This window comes from Geotrypetes seraphini, chromosome 3 (genome assembly GCF_902459505.1).
Source record: "Geotrypetes seraphini chromosome 3, aGeoSer1.1, whole genome shotgun sequence".
NCBI classification, from domain to species: domain Eukaryota; kingdom Metazoa; phylum Chordata; class Amphibia; order Gymnophiona; family Dermophiidae; genus Geotrypetes; species Geotrypetes seraphini.
This window is the reverse complement of record NC_047086.1, coordinates 166,649,595-166,670,398: the sequence shown is the minus strand read 5'-3', so window position 1 is coordinate 166,670,398 and position 20,804 is coordinate 166,649,595. Positions and strand designations below refer to the sequence as shown.

The following is a 20,804-nucleotide window of genomic DNA, read 5'->3' as shown; positions in this document are numbered from 1 at the left end:
AAGTAGAGTTAGAGGAAAAATAAAAATAAAATAAACATTTTAAAAAGACAGCATTGATCTAAATACTTTGGAAGGTAGAAGAGAGGAGAGAAAGGAATAGAAGCAGAATGGGTCAGCGTCAGTGATGAAGATATTTACAAAATAGATAAGTCTTCAAAAGTTTACATAATTAAAAATAGGAATTATAAGATCGTATTTCATTAGATAGATTGTGAGCCCGCCGGGACAGACAGGGAAAAAATGCTTGAGTACCATGTAAACCATTCTGAACTCCCCTAGGAGTACGGTATAGAAAATTGAATAAATAAATATAGGAGAATGTTCCAAGCCTTAGCCAACTGATATAATAAAAGAATTTCATGGAATATTTGAACTTCAGCACATTCACAGAAGGAAAGCTTCAAAAAGATGATCTGCATTATGATAAAAATCAGGCCAAATAATTGCAAAGAAGAAGATAAACTCTCAGATTAGCCTTCTACAGTTTTGAAAAGCAAGCAACAGATCTTAAAAAGAGCACAAGCTCTTAAAAGGGTTCTATGGAGTTCCACTAACAAGGGGGTCATATGACCAAATTTGGTCTTCCTAAACCTTTGTGTGGCAGTGTTTTGTATTAATTGGATCTTGTTGACAAATTTCAGTGAAATACCTAAGTAAATACAGTTGAGAAAGTCCAGTTGGTTCTATCACATTACAGTAGTTATTAAAAGCAAACAAACTAAAAGCAGTTGTTTAAGTTTGAAGAAGGTCTTCTTAATTAAACTATTAATCTGAGATTCCGTGCTTAAGGAGGAGTCTAATAATACCCTCAGAACTCTTGAGAATTTCTTTAAAAGGAGCCCCATGACTGTTAGGAATACTACTAGTAATGTCTTTACATTGAAATAAACCAGAGACAGCTGAAAGAACCAAGAAATCAACAGGACAGGCAGTCTGCAAACTCCAAGATGGTGAAAACAAAAGCAGATAAGCCAAAAAGAAATATTCAGAAGAACTTTTATTGTGGAGGGCACACAACGTAAAAAAAGCCCAACACTGGCTGTATTTTACCCTTGCAAGGGCTGTGTCAGGGGCTCAAGGAAACCTGAGGGCGTAAAACAAACTGCATCACCAACAGGTGTAAATCATAAAACCCACAAGATGGCAGTGTTCCACAATGAATCAAACTCATCAGCTACCAGCTCAATTCCAGGAAAGTTGTGTGGAAGAGAAAAATATAAAATAGTGAGCTTTAACTTAGCAAGGTTTAAAACTCTTAATCAGTCTTTGTGCAACTCAGATCCAAAATAGCTGTTCAGAATCAGATCTGGAAAGCCTGTTCAGATCATTGAAACATAGAAACATGACAGCAGATAGAGAGGCCAAATGGCCCATCCAGTCCACCCACTATTTCCTCCTTTCCCTAAGGGATCCCACATACCTATCCCACACTTTCATGAATTCAGACACAGCCTTTGTCTCCACCACCTATACCGGGAAACTATTCCGTCCTTACCAAGGTAGAACATTGGACAATGCACTCCAAACTAACACTGAATCCCGAAAAAACCAAGATCTCCTTGGCAAGTCCCAATAACAAGATTGTGAACACCTCCTTGAGCCTAAATGGATCAGATTATCCCACAACCAAAATCCTTGACGTCACCCTGGACCGAAGCCTGACGTTTGAAGATCACACTAATGCTCAAGTCAAAAAATGCTTTCTCACTCTATGGAAACTTCGCACCATTAAACAATACTTTGATTTCTTTTCCTTTTGACTGCTGGTTCAATCCCTGATCTTAAGTACCTTAGACTACTGCAATATTATATACTTGGGATCTCTCAAGAAAACCATCAAACGACTGAGAGTCATCCAAAACGCTGCAGTCCATCTCATTTATGGCCTCAAGAAATCAGACCATGTAAGCCCATATTACAAAAAACTACACTGGCTACCTGTGGAAGCAAGGGTCATTTTAAAGTTTGCTTGCCTTTGCTTCAAAACCATAACAGGTTCATCCCCATCCTATCTGTCTCACCAATTTGAATTCCCAGGCACAACTAATACACGCGGTACCTACTTGTTTGCTTTTCCATTCCTAAAGGGCTGCACCTACATGAGATACCTCGATAAAACACTATCATTCCAAGCATATCATTCATAAGCGTTCCCTCTGATCTCACAACATCAGAGAGAAGGCTTCCGACGCAGCCACGGATCCCGTGAGGTGTAGATGCTAGATGCCCGTGACTTTGAGCAGGGGAACTGACCAGAAATGCTGGGCAGGGAAGAGAACTGTTGTTGCTGCACAGGGAAGTGGAGGGGGGGACATATAATTGTTGCTACTGAACAGGGAAAGGGGCATAGAAATGTTGCACAGGCAAGGGGGGGAAACATGCTGCTTCTGCATAGGCAAGGGGGGGGGAGAAATGCTGCTGCACAGGGAAGGGGTAGAAATGCTGCTGCTGCTGCACAAAGAAGGGTAGAAATGCTGCACAGGCAAGGGGGATATGCTGCACAGGGAAGGGGGAGAAATGCTGTTGCTGCACAGGGAAGGGGGGGAGAAATGCTGCTGCAGCAGCACCCATTTGGGGAGAGAGAGGGAAGGAGGGAGAAGGAAGACAAGGGAGAGGAACCAGAGATGCCAAGTCCATGGGAGGGAGAGAAAGGTAAAAGAAAAGGAGATACCAGACCATGGAGGGGGAGGAAGAGATGCCATGGCATGGGAGGGAGGGAAGGAGATAGAGATACCAGACCATGGTGTGGAGTGGGAAGGAAGGAAGGAAAGGAGAAAAGAAAGAGAGAGATACCAAAGCATAGGGGAAGGGGTGAAGCTGAAATGAATCATGTGCAAAGGAGAGAAGGGACACAGGATATACAGTTTATTGAAGGAACAAAGAAAGAGGGAAGATACCATATGGAAGAGAGAGAGGGTGGACAGTAGATGGAAGGGGTAGAGAGAGAGGGCAGAAGCTGGGTTGAAGGGGCAAAGAGAGGACAGATGTTGCATGGAAGGGAGGGAGGACAAACATTGTATAGAAAGAAGAGAGCAAAGAGAAGACGATTAAAGCAGAAACGACAAAAGGTAGAAAGATTTTTTTGTTGCTTTACTTAGAATCAAATAGTATTGTAACTGTATTGATAAAAGTTTATAAATAAATGGAAATAAGGCAATTTTTTGGACTAAACCCCTTTCCTCAGGTCAGGACGGGATACCATAACAGCAGTATACTGTACTGTTCTGAAGAAAGATTTGGCCTTTGAAAGCTAATTGAAAAATGGATTAGTCCAATAAAATGGTATTTTCTTATTTCTCATTATTTGTTTTATTTTTATTTGTTAATTTGTAAAGTGGTGATTGTTATGTATCAGTTTTTTCAAATTTACATCTACTGTCTTTATATTTTGCACAGTATTAGGGGACATGTGTCACTGTTTTTGTGGTGTTGTGATGTTGCATTGTATGCACAATCTGGTTTCTTGGCGGTTCAGTTTAACTTTTGTCTACATATTTCTATTTTTAGTTTGTGATTTTCCATATTGGGTGAGGGTGTATCTCTGTTCTGCGTGTATGAAAAGGACATGGTTTTATGTTGGCATTGACTGGGCAGGATCAGTTGACTGTGTGGGATCTGGCTTGTTTAGTTTTACAATGCATATGTTGGTGTTCTAGTGCTCACTGCAGTGTTTTAAGATGCTGCCTTTCCTAGGTACACTCTTGTTGTACGATATGTGAATTGTTACTAAAAATCATATTTTTCATATAGATGGGGGGGTGTCAAAAAATGATGGGCCCTGGGTGTCACATATGCTAGGTACGCCACTGCATTTACCATCCTTTCTGTAAAGAAGTATTTTCTTAGATTACTCCTGAGCCTATCACCTGTTAACTTCATCCTATGCCCTTTCATTCCAGAGTTTTCCTTCATTTGAAAAAGACTCTACTCCTATACATTAATGTCACAGAGATATTTAAATGTCTCTATCATATCCCTTCTCTTCCATCTTTCTTCCATGTCTCTAAGTCTATTCTCATATGATTTATGACAAAGACCATTAATCAGTTTTGTAGCAGCCATCTGAATCGACTCCATCTATTTATATCTTTCTGAAGATGCAATCTCCAGAATTGCACACAGTATTCCAAATGGGGCCTCAGCAGAGACTTATACAATGGCACTGTCACCTCCCTTTTTCTGCTGGCCATTCCTCTCTTTATGTACCCAAGCATCTTCCTGGCTTTGACCATCACTTTTTCTACCTGTTTTGCTACCCTGAGATCCAGACACAATCACCCCCAAGTCCCACTCTTCTTTCGTACACAGAAGTAATTCGCCTCCTATACTGTACCATTCTCCTGGATTTTTGCAGCCCAAGTGCACGACCCTGCATTTTTTAGCATTAAATTTTAGTTGCCAATTACCAGATCATTCTTCAAGCTTCACTATATCCCACCTCATGTTATCCACATCCTCTGAGGTGTCTATCCAGTTAGAGAGCTTGGTATCATCTGCAAAAACATTTTGAGACAAACATTTCAAGACAGTCCTTCCACAATATCACTCACAAAGATGTTAAAAAGACACAGCCCAAGGACAAATCCCTGCAGCACTCTACTAATAACATCCTTTTTCGCCGAGCAAACTCCATATACCACTACCTTTGTCTCCTTCTATGTAACCAGCTTTTAATCCAGTTCGTCACTTTAGGGCCCATATCAAAGGCACTTAGTTTATTTATCAATTGCCTATGCGACACTGTGTCAAAGGCTTTGCTAAAGTCCAAGTACACCCATATCTAGCGCCCCTCCCATATCCAACTGTTTGTCATAAGAACATAAGAACATAAGCAGTGCCTCCGCCGGGTCAGACCACAGGTCCATCCCGCCCAGCAGTCCGCTCCCGCGGCGGCCCAAACAGGTCACGACCTGTCAGAATCATCAGAAGGGGCTCCCTTGCCACCTTGGCTTCCCATTTAAGTCCTGCCTTCCTATCGAAGCCCTAGCCCTCCGGTCTTGCCCGATCTTGCCTCCCGATCTTGCCAAGGAAACAACACCTTTTAAGATAAGTTATTTATTTATGAAAGCACGATGCACTTTATATAAGAAAAAAAATATATATATATAAAAAAATGTTAAAAAATTGTTACTGAGTGGGCGAATGAAGAAGGGTATACTGGGTATAAAATATTGGCCAATGTTTGAGGAGTGACTGGGGTATTTACTCTTAAGGAGATGTGCATCTAGTTTACCCTTAAATCCTAGAACGGTGCATTCTGCAATTACTTCCTCTGGGAGAGCATTCCAGGTGTCCACCACTCGCTGCGTGAAACAGGACTTCCTGATATTCGTCCTGGACCTGTCCCCCCTCAGCTTCAGTCTATGTTCTCTTATCCGTGTCACACTGGACATTGTAAATAACATGACATCATGGCAAACACGTTTATCAGTATAAACATATTCCTAGTAGAGTGTCATGCTGCCTACATTGAGATATTCAAAAACAACATTCTGTTAGCTCCTGATCACATCTTTTTCCTTGCTGTCTAACCTAGTTTGAGCTCTTGTAAATTTCTTTAGCATGTTGCTTCACTTGCTCCCAACAGCTTAATCTTTTAGTGATTACTTTTTGTTGTCCACTCTAGGAGAACCGGGTTCTTTGGAAACACACATCCGTCAGCTGGACAAAGCACTGGACAGCAGCCGCTTCCATCTCCAGCAAACAGAGAACATTATCCGTAGCCGAACTCCCACCGGGCCAGAACTGGATTCTAGCTACAAGGGATATGTAAGTGATATCTCCTAGAGACCATGGTGATCATAAATGAGTGAAACAATTACATTTTAATGTTCAAGGAATTTTTCTGATAGCTTTTATTCTGGGGGACATCGGCTAAAAAAGTGAGTAGAAGAGTCTCGGTTCCTATTGTCCTTCATGATGGGAGCTGGTCTCCTTAAGTGGTGGTATATTAAATTTTAATAAATATAAACATGCATGCAGACTTGAGGATAGGCAGCTTCTGTTATCAGCTGCCAGTATTTATTTATTTTGAATCTGGTAATAGGACCAAAGTACAAATAGAGGGCAATTCTAGAAAGTAGTGCATCCTTTCCAGCACCTAACACAAACCCACATCAACTTACCCAAAAGGAAGGCACACCCTTTTACACCCAAGTCAATGGCAGGCATAAAAGGGCATGCCTAAATGCACCACTGAAAGCGCTTATCTGATAGTAAGTGCACTGATGGTAGACATGCCCATAACCTGCCCATGTGTACATCCCCTTTACAAGTATGCACTAAGGCACTTAAGCACTACCTTACAGAATAGATTGTGGTGCATTAGCACACATAATTACCAGTTTAGGTGCTCCCTTGGGTGCATAACTGCTGCACGCTATTTCTAAAGTTGCATCAGTAGTCTTTGTGTGCATCTGCTATGTTCTATCTAGCATCTAGTCAACCCTCCCCCAAAACCCATCACTCAATTCATGTAAACTCACTCTATCTATCAACTCTGTAAGCTCCCTGGTAATGCCCAGGCCAACTCTTTTTGTAAACCGCCTAGGACTGAAAGGTATTGGTGGGATAGAAAACACTAATGTAATCTAATGAAACTTGCTCCTGAAACACCTACACCTAGAACAAACTTGGGCAACACCAGTCCTTGAGGGCCAGAGTCCAATCGGGTTTTCAGGATTTCCCCAACGAATATGCATGAGAACAATTTGCATGCATTGCTTTCAATGCATATTTATTGGGGAAATCCTGAAAACCCAATTGGATTCCGGCCCTCGAGGACCGGAGTTGCCCATGTCTGGCTTAGAACTTTCCTACCATAATTCAAAAATACATTAAAAACATTTGTTTTCTTCTTTCTTTTCAACCTTCTAACCTCTGATTATATCGCTATCTGCTTTTCCTTTCATTACCTGCCTTCTTCCTCCACTTTTTTTCACGCGTTCCTTCCTTTCTTGTTTAATGTTGTAGTTCTCTTTCTAATTTCAAGTTATCTATTTTAATTATTGTACACCGCTTTGCTGGTTCCACAGAAAGCAGTATATTAAAGCAAAGAAACCATTTAAGAATACCTCATTTCAATAAAGTTAAACACACATGGGTTGTGGAACACCACACAGTCTCTTAGCTACATGGAGAAAGGGTCATTTTCAAAAGGCCCATTAACATGGATAAAATGCTTTTTCAAAGGGTAAATGACTTTTAAAAATTGGCCTCTATGGAAGCAGTAATAAAAGCCCTTGAAGGCTTGTAAGATAATTTTCAATTGGAAATTTCCCAGTAAGCTTCCCTCTGAAAGTTGGCATTTGTGGGAAAGAAAATGCCTTGGAGCTGTGTTCTCTTGCACCTATTAACAGATTAGAAACATCTGTAAGACTCATTGAAAGCCCCAACATATTATCCAACCCTGACCTCTTTCCTTTTACAGTGGAGGAAAGTAATCCTGCTGCTTTTACCTGCAGTGAGGTAGGGGGCGGGGAGACAGTATTCTGCCCCAACCCCTCATTTCCTCAGGTTGACCCATAAGAATGGCTTTGAAAACTGCCCTCTCCATCAGCCATCACACACATTTCTGCAGTAACTCTACAACTACGAAAAAGCATGTATTTAATGACGTATTGTCTCTGACAGATGAATCTGCTTGGTGAGTGCCGGGACAGTATAGATACAGTGAAGAAAGTTGGCAGTAAACTGAAAGAGGAGGAAGAAAAACTCTCTGGCTTTATTAACCTTAACAGCACAGAAACGCAAACATCTGGTGAGTCGTGATGGTTCTGTCTCTAAAATATTAAGTCGTCATGCTATATGAGTTTGTTAGCAGAAATTTCCATCCTGAATGTGTCCACCTTGTGGTTGTATCCTGCAGATATTAGTACATTGTGCTCTGAGACTTTTTTGATTTCCTTCCATAATCATAAAATGTGTGTTCATTTTTAACCTTAGCTTCAGGTACAGTATATTTTTTTTCCAATTTGTCTTTAATCTGTTTCTGCTGACCAATAAATATCAATCTCTGCCCATAAAGGGGTAATGTCTTTTATTTGTGGGTAAATAAATAAGTGCTTATAAAATTGCCCAGAATGTACTTACATAAATGTGTGCTTAGCTTACCTTTGCATGCTTTTACTTGTAATTAGTGGAATTACAATCAATTTGCATTTTTTTAATAAATGACGTGCAGCATCATTTAAATTTGTCCAATGGATTTGTGTGATGCTTAGAGCAGGTATAACCATGTGCAGGCCTTTTCTAAAGGGTTATTTTATGGAGACCAATAAACCCATAAGTTTCCTTTATACAATGGGCACAATTTGTGTCTTTCTTTCCTACAGTCTAGACAGTCTGTTTGTAAAATTACCTTGATTACCTATTTTATTACTAGGGAAAAGAGATGTTTCATTTTCTCAGATATGGTAACATGCATTATTAGACTATGTATGAATGGACAAAATTATTGAAATTTTGAATCATGGTCCTATTCCCCACTCATAATCAAGATACTTGCCTATACAATATAGTAGAGTTCAAACTGAAATCAAGAACATAAAAAATCAGTAGAAACTGCTTAGAAAATAGCAGGGTTGACAGTCATGCGTTGACAGTCATACATACACTAGATTCAAGAACTAGGTTATGTTACATCTATATTTTGGTTGCCATGACAACCAGACATACTTTGGGTGTTCAAGGTCCACAGATAAGTACATCTGCTCTTTGGTCTGCATGAATTTGTTATGATGATGAATATTATTTTGTGTGTGTTTTTAATGGATTTGCAACAGACTTTTCCCATGCAAAATTGTGGTTTATTCATAGACAATGGGGTTACTGTGAAAGATTATACAGAAGATATAAGAATATGAAGATAATTTTTAAGATGAGTTATGACTGTTACGCACATTATTTGCCCCTTAAGGCTTGTTAAATGGCAACAATATATGTTATATTTCTGTAATGCATGTTAATATTAGTTTCTATAAAATATTATGAGATGCAAATTGTGCTTAACACCTCAGCTTGCAGTTAACACTGCAAATCATGTTGTTTTTCCTGGTTGGAAGCATCTAGCTGCTTTGCCAGAGCTGATGCTCCAAGGCCACATCTAATAGGGGCTGGGCAATAATTCTAATTTGTTCCTTCACTGAGCAAATTAACCCCCCCAATCACAACCCCCTCTTTCTGTCAATGACCCCCAGTTCCCTATAGTCCCCACCATCCTAGCCTACCTGTTAAATCCCTGGGGGTCTAAGGGGCACGGGGACAGGAGTGATTTCCAGTGAGTTTTGTCCCTGTTGGCACTGAGTTCAAAATAATACCAGCAATCCTTAACAGTTAAATCATTGTACTACTACTAGGATAAAACTGCCATGCAAAGGCCTTTCTCTCTTATTTGGCTGATTAACCCCTGACATTAGTACCACTAGGAGTAACAGGCACCATTTTGAACTTGGGATCATCAGGCTCAGGAACAATTGGGGATCACTTCTGCTACAAAGACCCCAGGAATTTATACAAGAAGACCTACAGACGGGAGGGTTGCTGTTAGAAGGGGATTTATAAGGGGGGATTTGTTTGTGGAAGGATTTCAGGGAATGGACAGATTATGCATTATTGTGTGGCCCCTGGAGGCACCGGACTGCGTCTTAGTGTTCTGACACTCCTAATTAGTATGAGTAGTACAGCTTGTGAGGATGGTTACCTCAGTAAAAGTCCGATTTTCACTGCATCTTAATAACTACCCCTCTGTGGTCCTAAAGATATACACCTGCTTTGGATGCACTACAAGACCTGAAGCACGCATAACTCCAGACCGTTCAGTTTATGAAATGAATATTCTAAGGGCTCCTTTTACAAAGGTGCGCTAGCGTTTTTAGCGCACGCATCGGATTAGCGTGCGCTAGCAAAAATATTACCGCCTGCTTAAAAGGAGGTGGTAGCGGCTAGCGCGCGTGGCAATTTAGCGTGCGCTATTCCGTGCGTTAAGGCCCTAATGCACCTTTGTAGAAGGAGCCCTGAGTGTTTTAAATATTTATACAGCTCATCATTCTGCTTCAATAAGAAAGATATAATGAATTGAATAATTAGTAAAAAGTTTTAAAAGAAGAATTTGCATGGTGAATAATTGTGCTAACATTTGCACTCATTTATTTTTAAAAATGAATAAGTCCCTACTTAAAATAGGGGGGAAAAAAAATTTCCAGAAGAGTTTTAAAACCACAAAGCTGGAAAAGAAAATAGGATATTTAAACTCTGTTCACATGGGGCAACCCTGTGGAGTTCTTTTCATTTAGCATGCACTGATGGATTGGCCGCTGTGGAAACAGACAGGGCTAGATGGCTATTCTTATCTTCTTATAAATGTATCAACCAAGTGCTCATGGTGGAGATGGAGAGGGAACATTCCATAGCAAAGGACAAGACGCTAAAAATCTTAGCTCAGAATCAAGTTTCAAGTTTATTAAATTTTTGATTAAACGCAAATCAAGATTTCTTAAGTGTTTTACAAAATTATTTAAAAGTAGGGAGACGAGATTGACAAATATCCACTTTTACAACACATGATTAACAAGAACAGTTGGGAGAGTTGGGAGAACTACAATTTGAAAGTAAAAAATACAGAAAAGAGGAGTACACAATGGGGGGGAGGTAGTTAGCAATAGCGAGCTGTTCTAGCTATGTTTAAAGGCAGATTAAGAGTCATATGCATCTTGAAATAGATACGTCTTTACATTTCCCTTAAATTTGGATAAGTTATTTTCCGCCTTGATATACTGAGGTAAAGAGTTCTATATTGTAGGAGTAAGAACTACGAAAGAAGTAGCCTGACGTGAGCCAATAATTTTCAATGATGGTATATGGAAAAGGTGTTGTGATGAGGATCTTAACACTCGAGTTGGTTCATGCAGGATTAGAAATTTATGAATAAAAGCCGGTTCTTTGGAATCTAGAGATTTAAAGGAAAGAAGTGCTATTTTATAAGTAGTATAACATGGAATTGGTAACCAGTGAGCAGATTTTAACGTGACATGATCAAATTTTTTCTTATTTGCAATAATTTTTATGGCAGTGTTTTGAATCATTTGTAACCGACAGATATCTTTTGACATATACCCTTGTACGGTTCACAGTCATTCGCGCACGAGACAAAGCCGCGCCGACATTTGAGCCCAGACAATTGCGTGCCGCCGGAAAAGTTAATTTTAAAGAGCTCCAAGAGGGGGTGTGAGGGGAGAACCCCCCCCCCCAGTTTAGTTAACAGTGTTTGCGCTGCCGTTGGGAGGGTTGGGGGGTTGGAACCCCCCATTATAGATGAAACTTAACTTTTTCCTGATTTTGTAGGAAAAAGTTAAGTTTTCTGTATAATGTGGCGGGATGCACCCCTACCCACCCCCAACGGCAGTGTGAGCAGTATGAATTAAAGTGTGGGGGGGGGGTTCGCCCCATCGGAGCTCTTTAAAATTAACTTTTACAGCGGCGCGCTGGAGTCTTATGCCCAATTGTCTGGGCTGAAATGTAAGCACGGCTTTGTCCGGTGCGCTTTTGTCCCGTCACCCCCTTGTACAGTGCATTACAGTAGTTATGCTGTAAGGATTAGAGATTTCTAGAAGGGTATTAACAAGCATGATAAATATAAAGGGGATCCAGCGTGGTATACCTTATATGTCAGTAAAATGATTTTATAAGAGATCCTATGGAATACTGTGAATCGGTATTCTTCCCTTAGACGTGGGGTAGCATGATTGATTTTTTTTGTTGTTGTTGTTTCAGATCACTAACTTTATAGCCAAGCTCTGAACAGTTTGAATGTGTTGAATATCACTGGTCCAAGTTCCTTGCAGGAGGGTGTTACAACTCACTGGGCCAACTGTGCATCGGTACAGTTGGGCCACTGAGCCTGTCAGTCCAAGATTTAGTAGGACTGCAGGCAGGTTAAAATCTCTGATACAAGGTAAAATTAATACAGTACCTTGAAGCCAATGCATGTGCTGCTTCTCCAAGGCAAATCCGCCCCTTCCAATGCAACTTCCTGTTACCTATAGGCAGTAATGCATCAGAGCTTCAGTACACACCTACTATTTTTTTTTAGTTGGTGGTAGCAGAAGCAAGTTAGGGGTAGGGAAGAGAAGGACTGGGAGAGTGGATAGGAGAAAACAGAGATTTTAGACTGTGAGAAGGAGGGAGATAGAGGGAAATGGAGAACAGGAAGATGCTGGGCTTCAAAGGAAGGGGAGCAAGAAAGGGGAATTTCTGGGTTACCAGAAGGAAGGGAGATAGAAAGCTGCTGGTTCATGGATAGAGAAAAAAGAGAATGGTAAAAAAAGATACTGAACTGATATGTTGGAGGGAAACAGAGAGAGAGCAGAATGATACTGGGCCACAAGGGAAGGAGAGGGGGAGATACTGAGTTACCACAGAGGGAGGGGGCAGGAGGATATGAAATTGCTGGACGGGGAGCTGCTGGACCATAGGGGTGGAGAAGAGTGAGAGAATAGGAAGTTGCTAGCATACCAGGAGTGGAAGGAGGTGGGGAGGGGTTGGCATGGAGATGAGTGTGAAGAAGATAATGGGTCAGAAGTCATATGTGTACCATTTTATAACTCTGCCAGTTATGTCTACAGACAATACACAATTTTATAAGAGTTATTTTGTATGTGTAGAAAGTGCTTTATAAAATAGCCCTCAAAGAGGATAAAATAATAGCAAAAACATGTTACATAATAAGGTAAAATACTGAACAAACAGTAAGGATGATTCCCAGGTTCTGGTGCTGGTCCATATTTTGTCTCAATCTGTATACTTTTGAGGAAAGGTGGGAGAGGGGAGATATGATAGAGACGTTTAAATACCTATGTAATGTAAATGCGCATGAGTCGAGCCTCTTTCATTTGAAAGTAAACTCTGCAATGAGAGGGCATAGGATGAGGTTAAGAGGTGATAGGCACCGGAGTAATCTAAGGAAATACTTTTTTATAGAAAGGGTGGCAAATGCATGGAACAGTCTCCCAGAATAGATGGTGGAGACAGAGACTGTGTCTGAATTCAAAAGGGTCTGGGATAGGCACATGGGATTTCTCGGAGAGAGAAAGAGATAATGGTCACTGCGGATGGGCAGATTAGATGGGCCATTTGGCCTTAATCTGCCATCATGTTTTTAGATTTCTGGCCTGGTGATAGGGACAGCACATATAAAAGAGTGAAGCTAAATAGTCAGGGACCTTGCAGGAAGGACAGAGTACATATTTTCTTTCCAATATCTATAACAACTTCTGTTTGCTGAACACAATCATTTTGAGAGCTGTAGGAGAGAAGAGAGAAGTCAGTAGATGGGCAAAAGGAAGAAAAAGCAGATCATGAAGTCCATTTCAGTAAGAGTCAGAACCTTTTTCAGCCTTCTCCTTTATGCAGAACAACTAAAGGGAGATGCTAAAGTAAACAAATATGAAACATAGAAACATAGAGTATGACGGCAGAAAAGGGCCGACGGCCCAACTAGTCTGCCTACTCAAGAACCCTTCTTCCCTGGAGTATCTATCGTTTGAGCATAACTCTGTAGTACTCCCACCTGTTTGTCCCATCGACTCTTGAAGTCGTGCACGCTACTGGCCTCGACCACCTGGCTTGGAAGATCATTCCATCGATCAATCACCCGTTCGGTGAAGAAGTATTTCCTGGTGTCACCATGAAATCTTCCTCCCTTAAAGTTTTAGTGGATGCCCTCTTGTCGCCATGGGACCCTTTAGAGAAAAGATTTCCTCCTCCACTTGGATGTGACCCGTGATGTATTTCAATGTTTCTATCATGTCCTCCCTTTCTCTGCGCTCCTCGAGAGAATATAAGCGCAGTCTGATCAGGCGTTCTTCATATGGGATATCTTTAAATCCTGAGACCATCCTAGTGGCCATTCTCTGTATCGACTCCAATCTCTTCACATCCTTTTGATAATGTGGCCTCCAAAATTGGACACAGGTGAGGTCTCACCATAGATCTGTATAACGGTAGTATGACTTCCAGCTTTCGGCTGATAAAGCTCCTTTTGATGCAGCCCAGCATTTGTCTTGCCTTTGCTGAAGCTTTCTCCACCTGATTAGCAGCTTTCATATCTTCCCAGATGAGAACTCCCAAGTCCCTTTCTGCAGTAGTTCTTGTTAAGTTTTCACCATTCAAGGTGTATGTATTGCATGGATTTCTGCTCCCAAGATAAATTACTTTACATTTCTTGACATTAAAGTTTAGTTGCCAAGTACTGGACCATTTTTCTAATACAAGCAGGTCCTGCTCCATAGTATTGGGTCTGGTTGTTCTGTCAGGTTCTGTTGCCTTGCCCACAATGTTGCATAGTTTAGCGTCATCGGCAAATAGTGTAATTTTGCCTCGAAGTCCCTGAGTCAGATCCCCTACAAAGATATTAAGATCGTATTTCTAGGCATGTGAGGAGGGGCGGGTGCCTGAGGTAGTTGGCTTTCCAACATGGATGCTGTATAAGATTTGAAAGTTCTGTAGTGAGTCTAAATTTTCTTGAAATCTTATAAAAGGAAAAAGATTGATATTCAGCCAGCAGCACTCAGAGTTTTACTGACCGCCACCAGCATTTTGCCTGGAAATTCAGCTCCTGGTCATGTAGGGGTTCCAGCACTGAATTTCTAAATTTACGGAGACGGCTAAACCGTAGTCGGTTGGGTGCGATATACAACACTTAACCAGCTATGGCTAGCCACATAAAGATAAAACCAACTTTTATGCAGTCCTATTTATGCAGTTACCTTGGCCGATTAAATGCAAAAATATCAGCATTTAACAGACTGGTCAAGTGCTGACTCCTTCCCCGGAATACCCCTAAAATAACCAGTATTGAGATGGGTGATAACCAGACATTTTCAGTGGTACAACTGGTTAAGTGCCACTGAAAATGAGCGGGTAGCCCTGAACAAGCAATTTAACTGGCCAGGAGCCATTTCTAGCCAGTTAAATCGCTTGGAACATTGATCCTTACATGATTAAATTACCATTCAACTGTGCAGCTGCAACAGTAGAGAAATATAATGAAGAGTCTAGTTCTTTATTATCTAATGTACTGTATGCTAGGATGAGTTTAGAGCAGGGGTGTCCAACCTGCGGCCCCGGTCGAGGGCGATGCAGTGCTTTCCTCTGCTGCCCCCGGGTGTGTACCGTCTTGCTGGCTCCCACTCTGTCTTGCTGCAGCGTTTGTGTGGCCCCAGAAACATTTTTTTTTGCCAATGCGGCCCAGGGAAGCCAAAAGGTTGGACACCCCTGGTTTAGAGTGTGTGACACCGGGCACAGGGCCCTGTAAAACCTTGCTTTATCTTACTAGGAGTGATTGAACGCTGGGAATTGATCCAGGCCCAAGCTCTGAACAAGGAGCTGAGGATGAAGCAGAATCTGCAGCAGTGGCAGCAGTTCATCTCTGACCTGAACAATATTTGGGACTGGCTGGGAGAGACGGAGGAGGAGCTGGAACAACTCCGCCGGTTGGACCTTAGCACAGACATCCAGACCATTGAGCTAAGAATCAAAAAGCTAAAGGTGGGTGGTGTCCTTTGGGGATTCTTTCAGTTTTCATCCTCCAAGACTCTTGAATTCATACCAGTGCCTTATTTCTCTTCCAATGATGCTTTCAAATGATATGGCATAGGGATGATTATCTTTAACTTTTTTAATCTGTGCGGCTGCTGCTGCTATGATGGTAATTTTTGGGTGACTTAAGCAGAGCTAGAGAGATATTTGATGCACTCTTGATCATGTATTACAAAGTGATGGTCTTCTCATATTACCCAATTATCAAAGCAAGTCATGCATTCACCAGCAGGTTGCAAACACATGACTCACTTGTCCTGATATTTTTTTTTAAACTATGTTTGTTTGTTTGTTTATTTAATTCATTTTCTATCCCGTTCTCCCTAAAAAGCCCAGGATGGGTTACAGGTTAACATACATAATATACAGTTAACAGGTTAGTTACTGTACAAGTTACAGTCAAACCTCGGTTTACGAGTGCACCGGTTTGCGAGTCCAGCCCAGAAGAGGGAGGATCTTCCGGCACCAGCACCGGCATGTCCTGTGCGTTGGTGATGGTGCCGGTGCCCAATCGGGGTAAGGGATTTCATTTTGGTGCTCGGGGGGGATGCCGGATCACGGGAGGGGGGGGTATGGAGCAACATCGGTGGCCTCAAGGTGGGGGGGGAATGGAGCAGCGCCGGTAGCCTCGGGGGGGAGGTGGGAGGAGGTGGAATGGATCAAAGCGAGTTTCCCTTACTTCCTATGGGGAAACTCGCTTTGATATACGAGCAATTTGGTTTACGAGCATACTTCTGGAAAGAACTATGCTCGTAAACCAAGGTTCCACTGTATTTTGATACAAGTTTTTATCCTAACTGCACATATTAGGGATCTAATACCAGTGCAAGATTTATCAATACAAGTTTATATCCTGACGTGACACATACCAAGGATCTTGTACCAATATGCATTTCTTTGTAATCAATCAGCCATAGGCAGGGAATAATGAGCTATTTAACTAACTAGGGACAGATATTGTCAGTATAAAAAGGTTAGGGGAGGTACAGAGGCAGTGTCAGTGCCAGAACGTATCCATGTAGTTGCAATAGGCAGCTGCTGAACAGATATAAACCGTGCTGAGTTAATGATCAGATGTCAGCTCTTGGGCATTTCCTGTTCAATCAGCATACGATTCCATACAAATGAGTTGTGTACCCCAACTGTGAGTTGGATTGTAGAACACATCGATCATTTTTTTCAGCTTTTCCTCCTTGTCTCACTGGGTAGGGCACTCTCTCTTCAGTCTTAACTTCTACAAGTGAGTTGAGAAGGAACCATCCCAGTGTCTGGAGTATCTGGGAATCCTGTTCAACATGGCAGAAGACCGAATGTTTCTTCCAGAGCCATGCAAGCTAAAGCTCCTAGACATCTTGACGAAGCCGGTTCCTATGGCTTGCCATTACCTGCGGGTGCTGGGAATCCATGATAGAGACCATAGAGGTGATTCCATGACAAGAGAATATCTGCGCCCTTGCAGAGTTCACTGCTGGCAAATTGGTCTCCTCAATCAGACTCCAGAAGGCATTAGTCTTCCTCTCCACATAAACTCATGGGTGATACTAACGATGGATGCCAGTCTCTGTGGCTGGGGTGCTCATTGCAAGGGTAACCAAGTGTAAGGCCAATAGCTAGGCATCAGTGGACAAGAAAGCCCCTCGGTTTTTCAGTCGAAGATTTGAATCAGGAAGCATTCAAATAGATACTGTCATGTAGCAAGAGAACTGCTGTACGAGTTCCCACCATGGCCAGTGATAGGCTAAGTCATTCGCAGAATATCAACCCATCAGGGACTGGTAGTTCTCGTAGCCCCAGAATGGCCGCTTCACCTACAGTATGTGGATTTGGTCCACTTGCAGCGAGACAGCAGCCTCAGACTACTGCTGCACCATGGCATTCTATCTCAGGGTCCATAGTATTAGACAATCCAGAATGCTTCATTTTACAGCTTGGCTATTGAGTGTGCAACCTTAGCACAGAAATTATATTCAGAGATGGTGATTTTGACTCTCCTCCATTCTAGAAAGCCAGCAATAGTGGCGGCTTATGCTATAGCCTGGAAAGCTTTTAAGTTGGATCCTTCCTGAGGTCCTCTTGTTCCTATAGGAAGGATTGGAGAAGAAGGGCTTGGCAATTGGATCTCTTAAAATTCAAGTAGCTAGTCTTTCTTGCTTCTAGGCTAGAGAAGATCGAGTTCCTTTAACCTCTCATCCAGATTTTTAAGGTTCCTGGAGGGAGCTCTGAGGCGCAACCCTCCAGTAAGGCAACCATTTCTGATATACATTGTTAATATCTTATTAAGGGCCCTCACCAAGGCTCTGTATGAACCTTTATCAGAAGTGTCTCTCATGGATCTGACTGTAAATATGGTGTTTTTGGTCATAATTACTTCAGCTCGGAGGGTGTTCGATTTCAGGCATTATCATGCAGAAAGCTTTTCCTCAGATTCACAGAAGCATGAGTATCATTACGTGCAATACCTTCCTTTCTACCGAAGGTGGTTTTGGCATTTCATGTTAATCAGGAAGTAAGGCTACCTGCTTTTCAGCCCACAGGCAAAAAGAAACAGGGCAAAGTTTTGCAGTTGCTGGTTGTGGGGAGGATTCTTCCCTGCTCTCATGATCTGACAAATGAATTTAGGCTTTCAGACCATCTATTTGTCTTATCCAGCTCTAATCGTTGGGGAAGATCGGTCTCCAAGGCTTCTATATCCTGATGGATTTGCATGGCAATCTCCTCAGCATATACTGGCTATGGTAAACAAACTGCCAGTTGCCCTGATTGCTCACTTTTTCAGAAGTATAGCTTTTTATTGGTCAGAATCCAGGGCAGCCACATGGTCAGCTCTTCATACCTTTACAAAGTTTTACAGAGTGGATGTGTCAGCACAAGCCGATGTGGCTTTTGGTGTTTGTTGCAGGCTCATTTGTCCTGCACTAGACTTTCTTACCTCAATAATCTTCTTTCCTGTAGAACAGCATACAATTCCTTATGCCGTGCTCTGTCAGAGAGAAATATAGCCTGCGCTGTATAATAGTCTGGGTTGAATTTCCAGTGGTTTGAATCAGGGCAGCCAAAAGAGAAGAAAATGAGATTATTGTAAGACAGGAGGTTGAGTCCCACTGCACGCTGTTTTTACAGAGCTATATAGATATTGATGCTGGTTGGAAAAGGACATTATGTTTGGGAAGATTGAAAGAACCAGGTGAAGAGGGCAACCTGCAATCAGATGACTGGGCAAGCTGAAAAATACCATGGGGATGACCCTGGAGGACCTTACTGGACTAACACAAAACCAATCTCGTTTTAGATCTGTAATTCATCAAGTCACTAGGACTCGAGCATCTTCTGTTACCCTTAATTCTGGTGATATTTTGAATGCTGAGTCATCTTCCAAAATACTGGGTGTTGCCTTAGATTCCTCGCTCTCATTTAAATATCAGGTAAATCATTGTGCAAAAATTTTTTTTTTAGACTTCATGCTTTGAGAAAAGTTTGCCATTTGTTTCATCAATATCATTTTGCTGTAATGGTTCAAGCTATCATTCCGGCACAGATGGAATACTGCAATTCTATCTATGTGGGATTAAGTAAAAGAAATAAGAAACAACTATAGTTGTTTCAAAATACTGCAGCCTGATTGATCTTGGGTAAAAAGAAGTTCAATCAGTTCAATCATGTGTCACTTTGTTGAAGAAACTTCATTGCTTCCCTTTGAATTGAGAGTTCAATTTAAATGTGCCTGCATGGTTTTTAAAATCTTACATGGATTTTTTTTGCTCCTTTGATTTCTCTATCCTTAAGCACTATGAAATCTTCAAGTGTATAAGCTCTCTTTTCCATCCTTAAAAATAATAGTCTGTCAGTAAAATTTCCTGTTCCTTTCCATATCTATTAACAGCGATATGAAACGAACTGCCATCTTGGCTTTGTACTGTTCTGTAAAATCTGAAAAACTGATTTGTTTAAGCGTTTTTTTAGGTAATAGTTCCAACAAGTGCTGGTGGATTCCTTTTTTTGTAATCTAATTTATGTGAACCGAATCAAGTTCTTAACTTTAAGAAATGACTCGGTATATAAATCTAAGTTTTAGATTAGATTAGATTAGTATAACAAATCCCGTTCTTTTTCTTTTACCTGCTTTATAACTAATATGCTCAATTGGCACCTAACTTTAGGTGACCTTATAAGAAAGAGGGGGATACAGCATTTTGACTAATAATTATTCATTGTGATCAAGGATAATGTTATGAGATGCATAGAAATAGTATTAGAAGACTTGTCAGCTTTTATAGATTCCATTTAATATAGATCCCATAAAAGTGAAGATTCTAATTTAATCATTGACAGAGATGCAGAAGGATAAACTAATTTTCAAAGGGAAAGGACATGCTTACTTTCCATAGGAAAATAGTGCTATTGAATGTGCACTTTTCTCAAGAAGTTATGTGTATACTTTTGTATTTTGAAAGTATGCTCAAGAGTTCAGTCCCAAACCAGGACTGCTCACTGTGGATAAAGAGTATACAATAGAGAATGACAATGGGACAAAGTTTGTCCCTGTCCCCACCCCATCACCACAAGCTCGGTCTAATCCCATTTTCACAAGTCTGGAACAGTTATGCTTTTATATTTACATTTTTTATTAAAGTATTAAAAGGAACAATATTCTGTACAGCTGTAGTTATAAATCACAAAATAATACAGAACAAGGATCAACAAACCCCCCATCTCTCCTTCCTCCTCCCCCTTCACTATTGGGAACACTAAACAAGCCACATTACTACAGAAAGCTACATTGAAAATTCATGCTAACAGAATACCTTGGTCACATACACAGAACACAAATTCCAAATTAAGAATAGCTGACCACAAATGATAAACATAAATTAAACCAAAATCCCAAAGAAATAGAAAGAGATGCATTTCCTCCCATATTGTGCAAAATATAAAGATTGCATATGCCAGAGATGGTTCTAGTGAAGTATAAATAGGGCAGAGAGATCCCTAAGCCTGCTGGAAGATGAAGAAGGCACAGCCTGGTAGTGGGCTTTGGAGTATTTCTGCCGAGGGCCCAAGCCATGTCTAACACCAGCTCTGCTAGGACACACTTTTCAAATCTGATATGTTCTAATCAAGAAATAGAAAATAAAGTCATTTTATTTTTCAAATCATGGTCCCAGCTCTGGTTTCTGTTTCCCTCTCTCTTCTCTTAACTCACTCACCAGGGT

At 41.1% G+C, this 20,804-nt stretch overlaps 1 protein-coding gene across 2 annotated transcripts in view; it reads left to right on the top strand.

The window, feature by feature from the left end:
• The window catches only part of SYNE1 (spectrin repeat containing nuclear envelope protein 1), a 994,076-nt gene that overhangs the window by 911,344 nt on the left and 61,928 nt on the right, over positions 1–20,804 (top strand). For both annotated transcript variants that reach the window (XM_033936910.1, XM_033936909.1), the window contains 3 exons: positions 5,627–5,769; positions 7,633–7,759; positions 15,332–15,543. In XM_033936910.1, the coding sequence (XP_033792801.1) occupies positions 5,627–5,769; positions 7,633–7,759; positions 15,332–15,543 (482 nt within the window). The remainder of the gene's footprint in view (positions 1–5,626; positions 5,770–7,632; positions 7,760–15,331; positions 15,544–20,804) is intronic.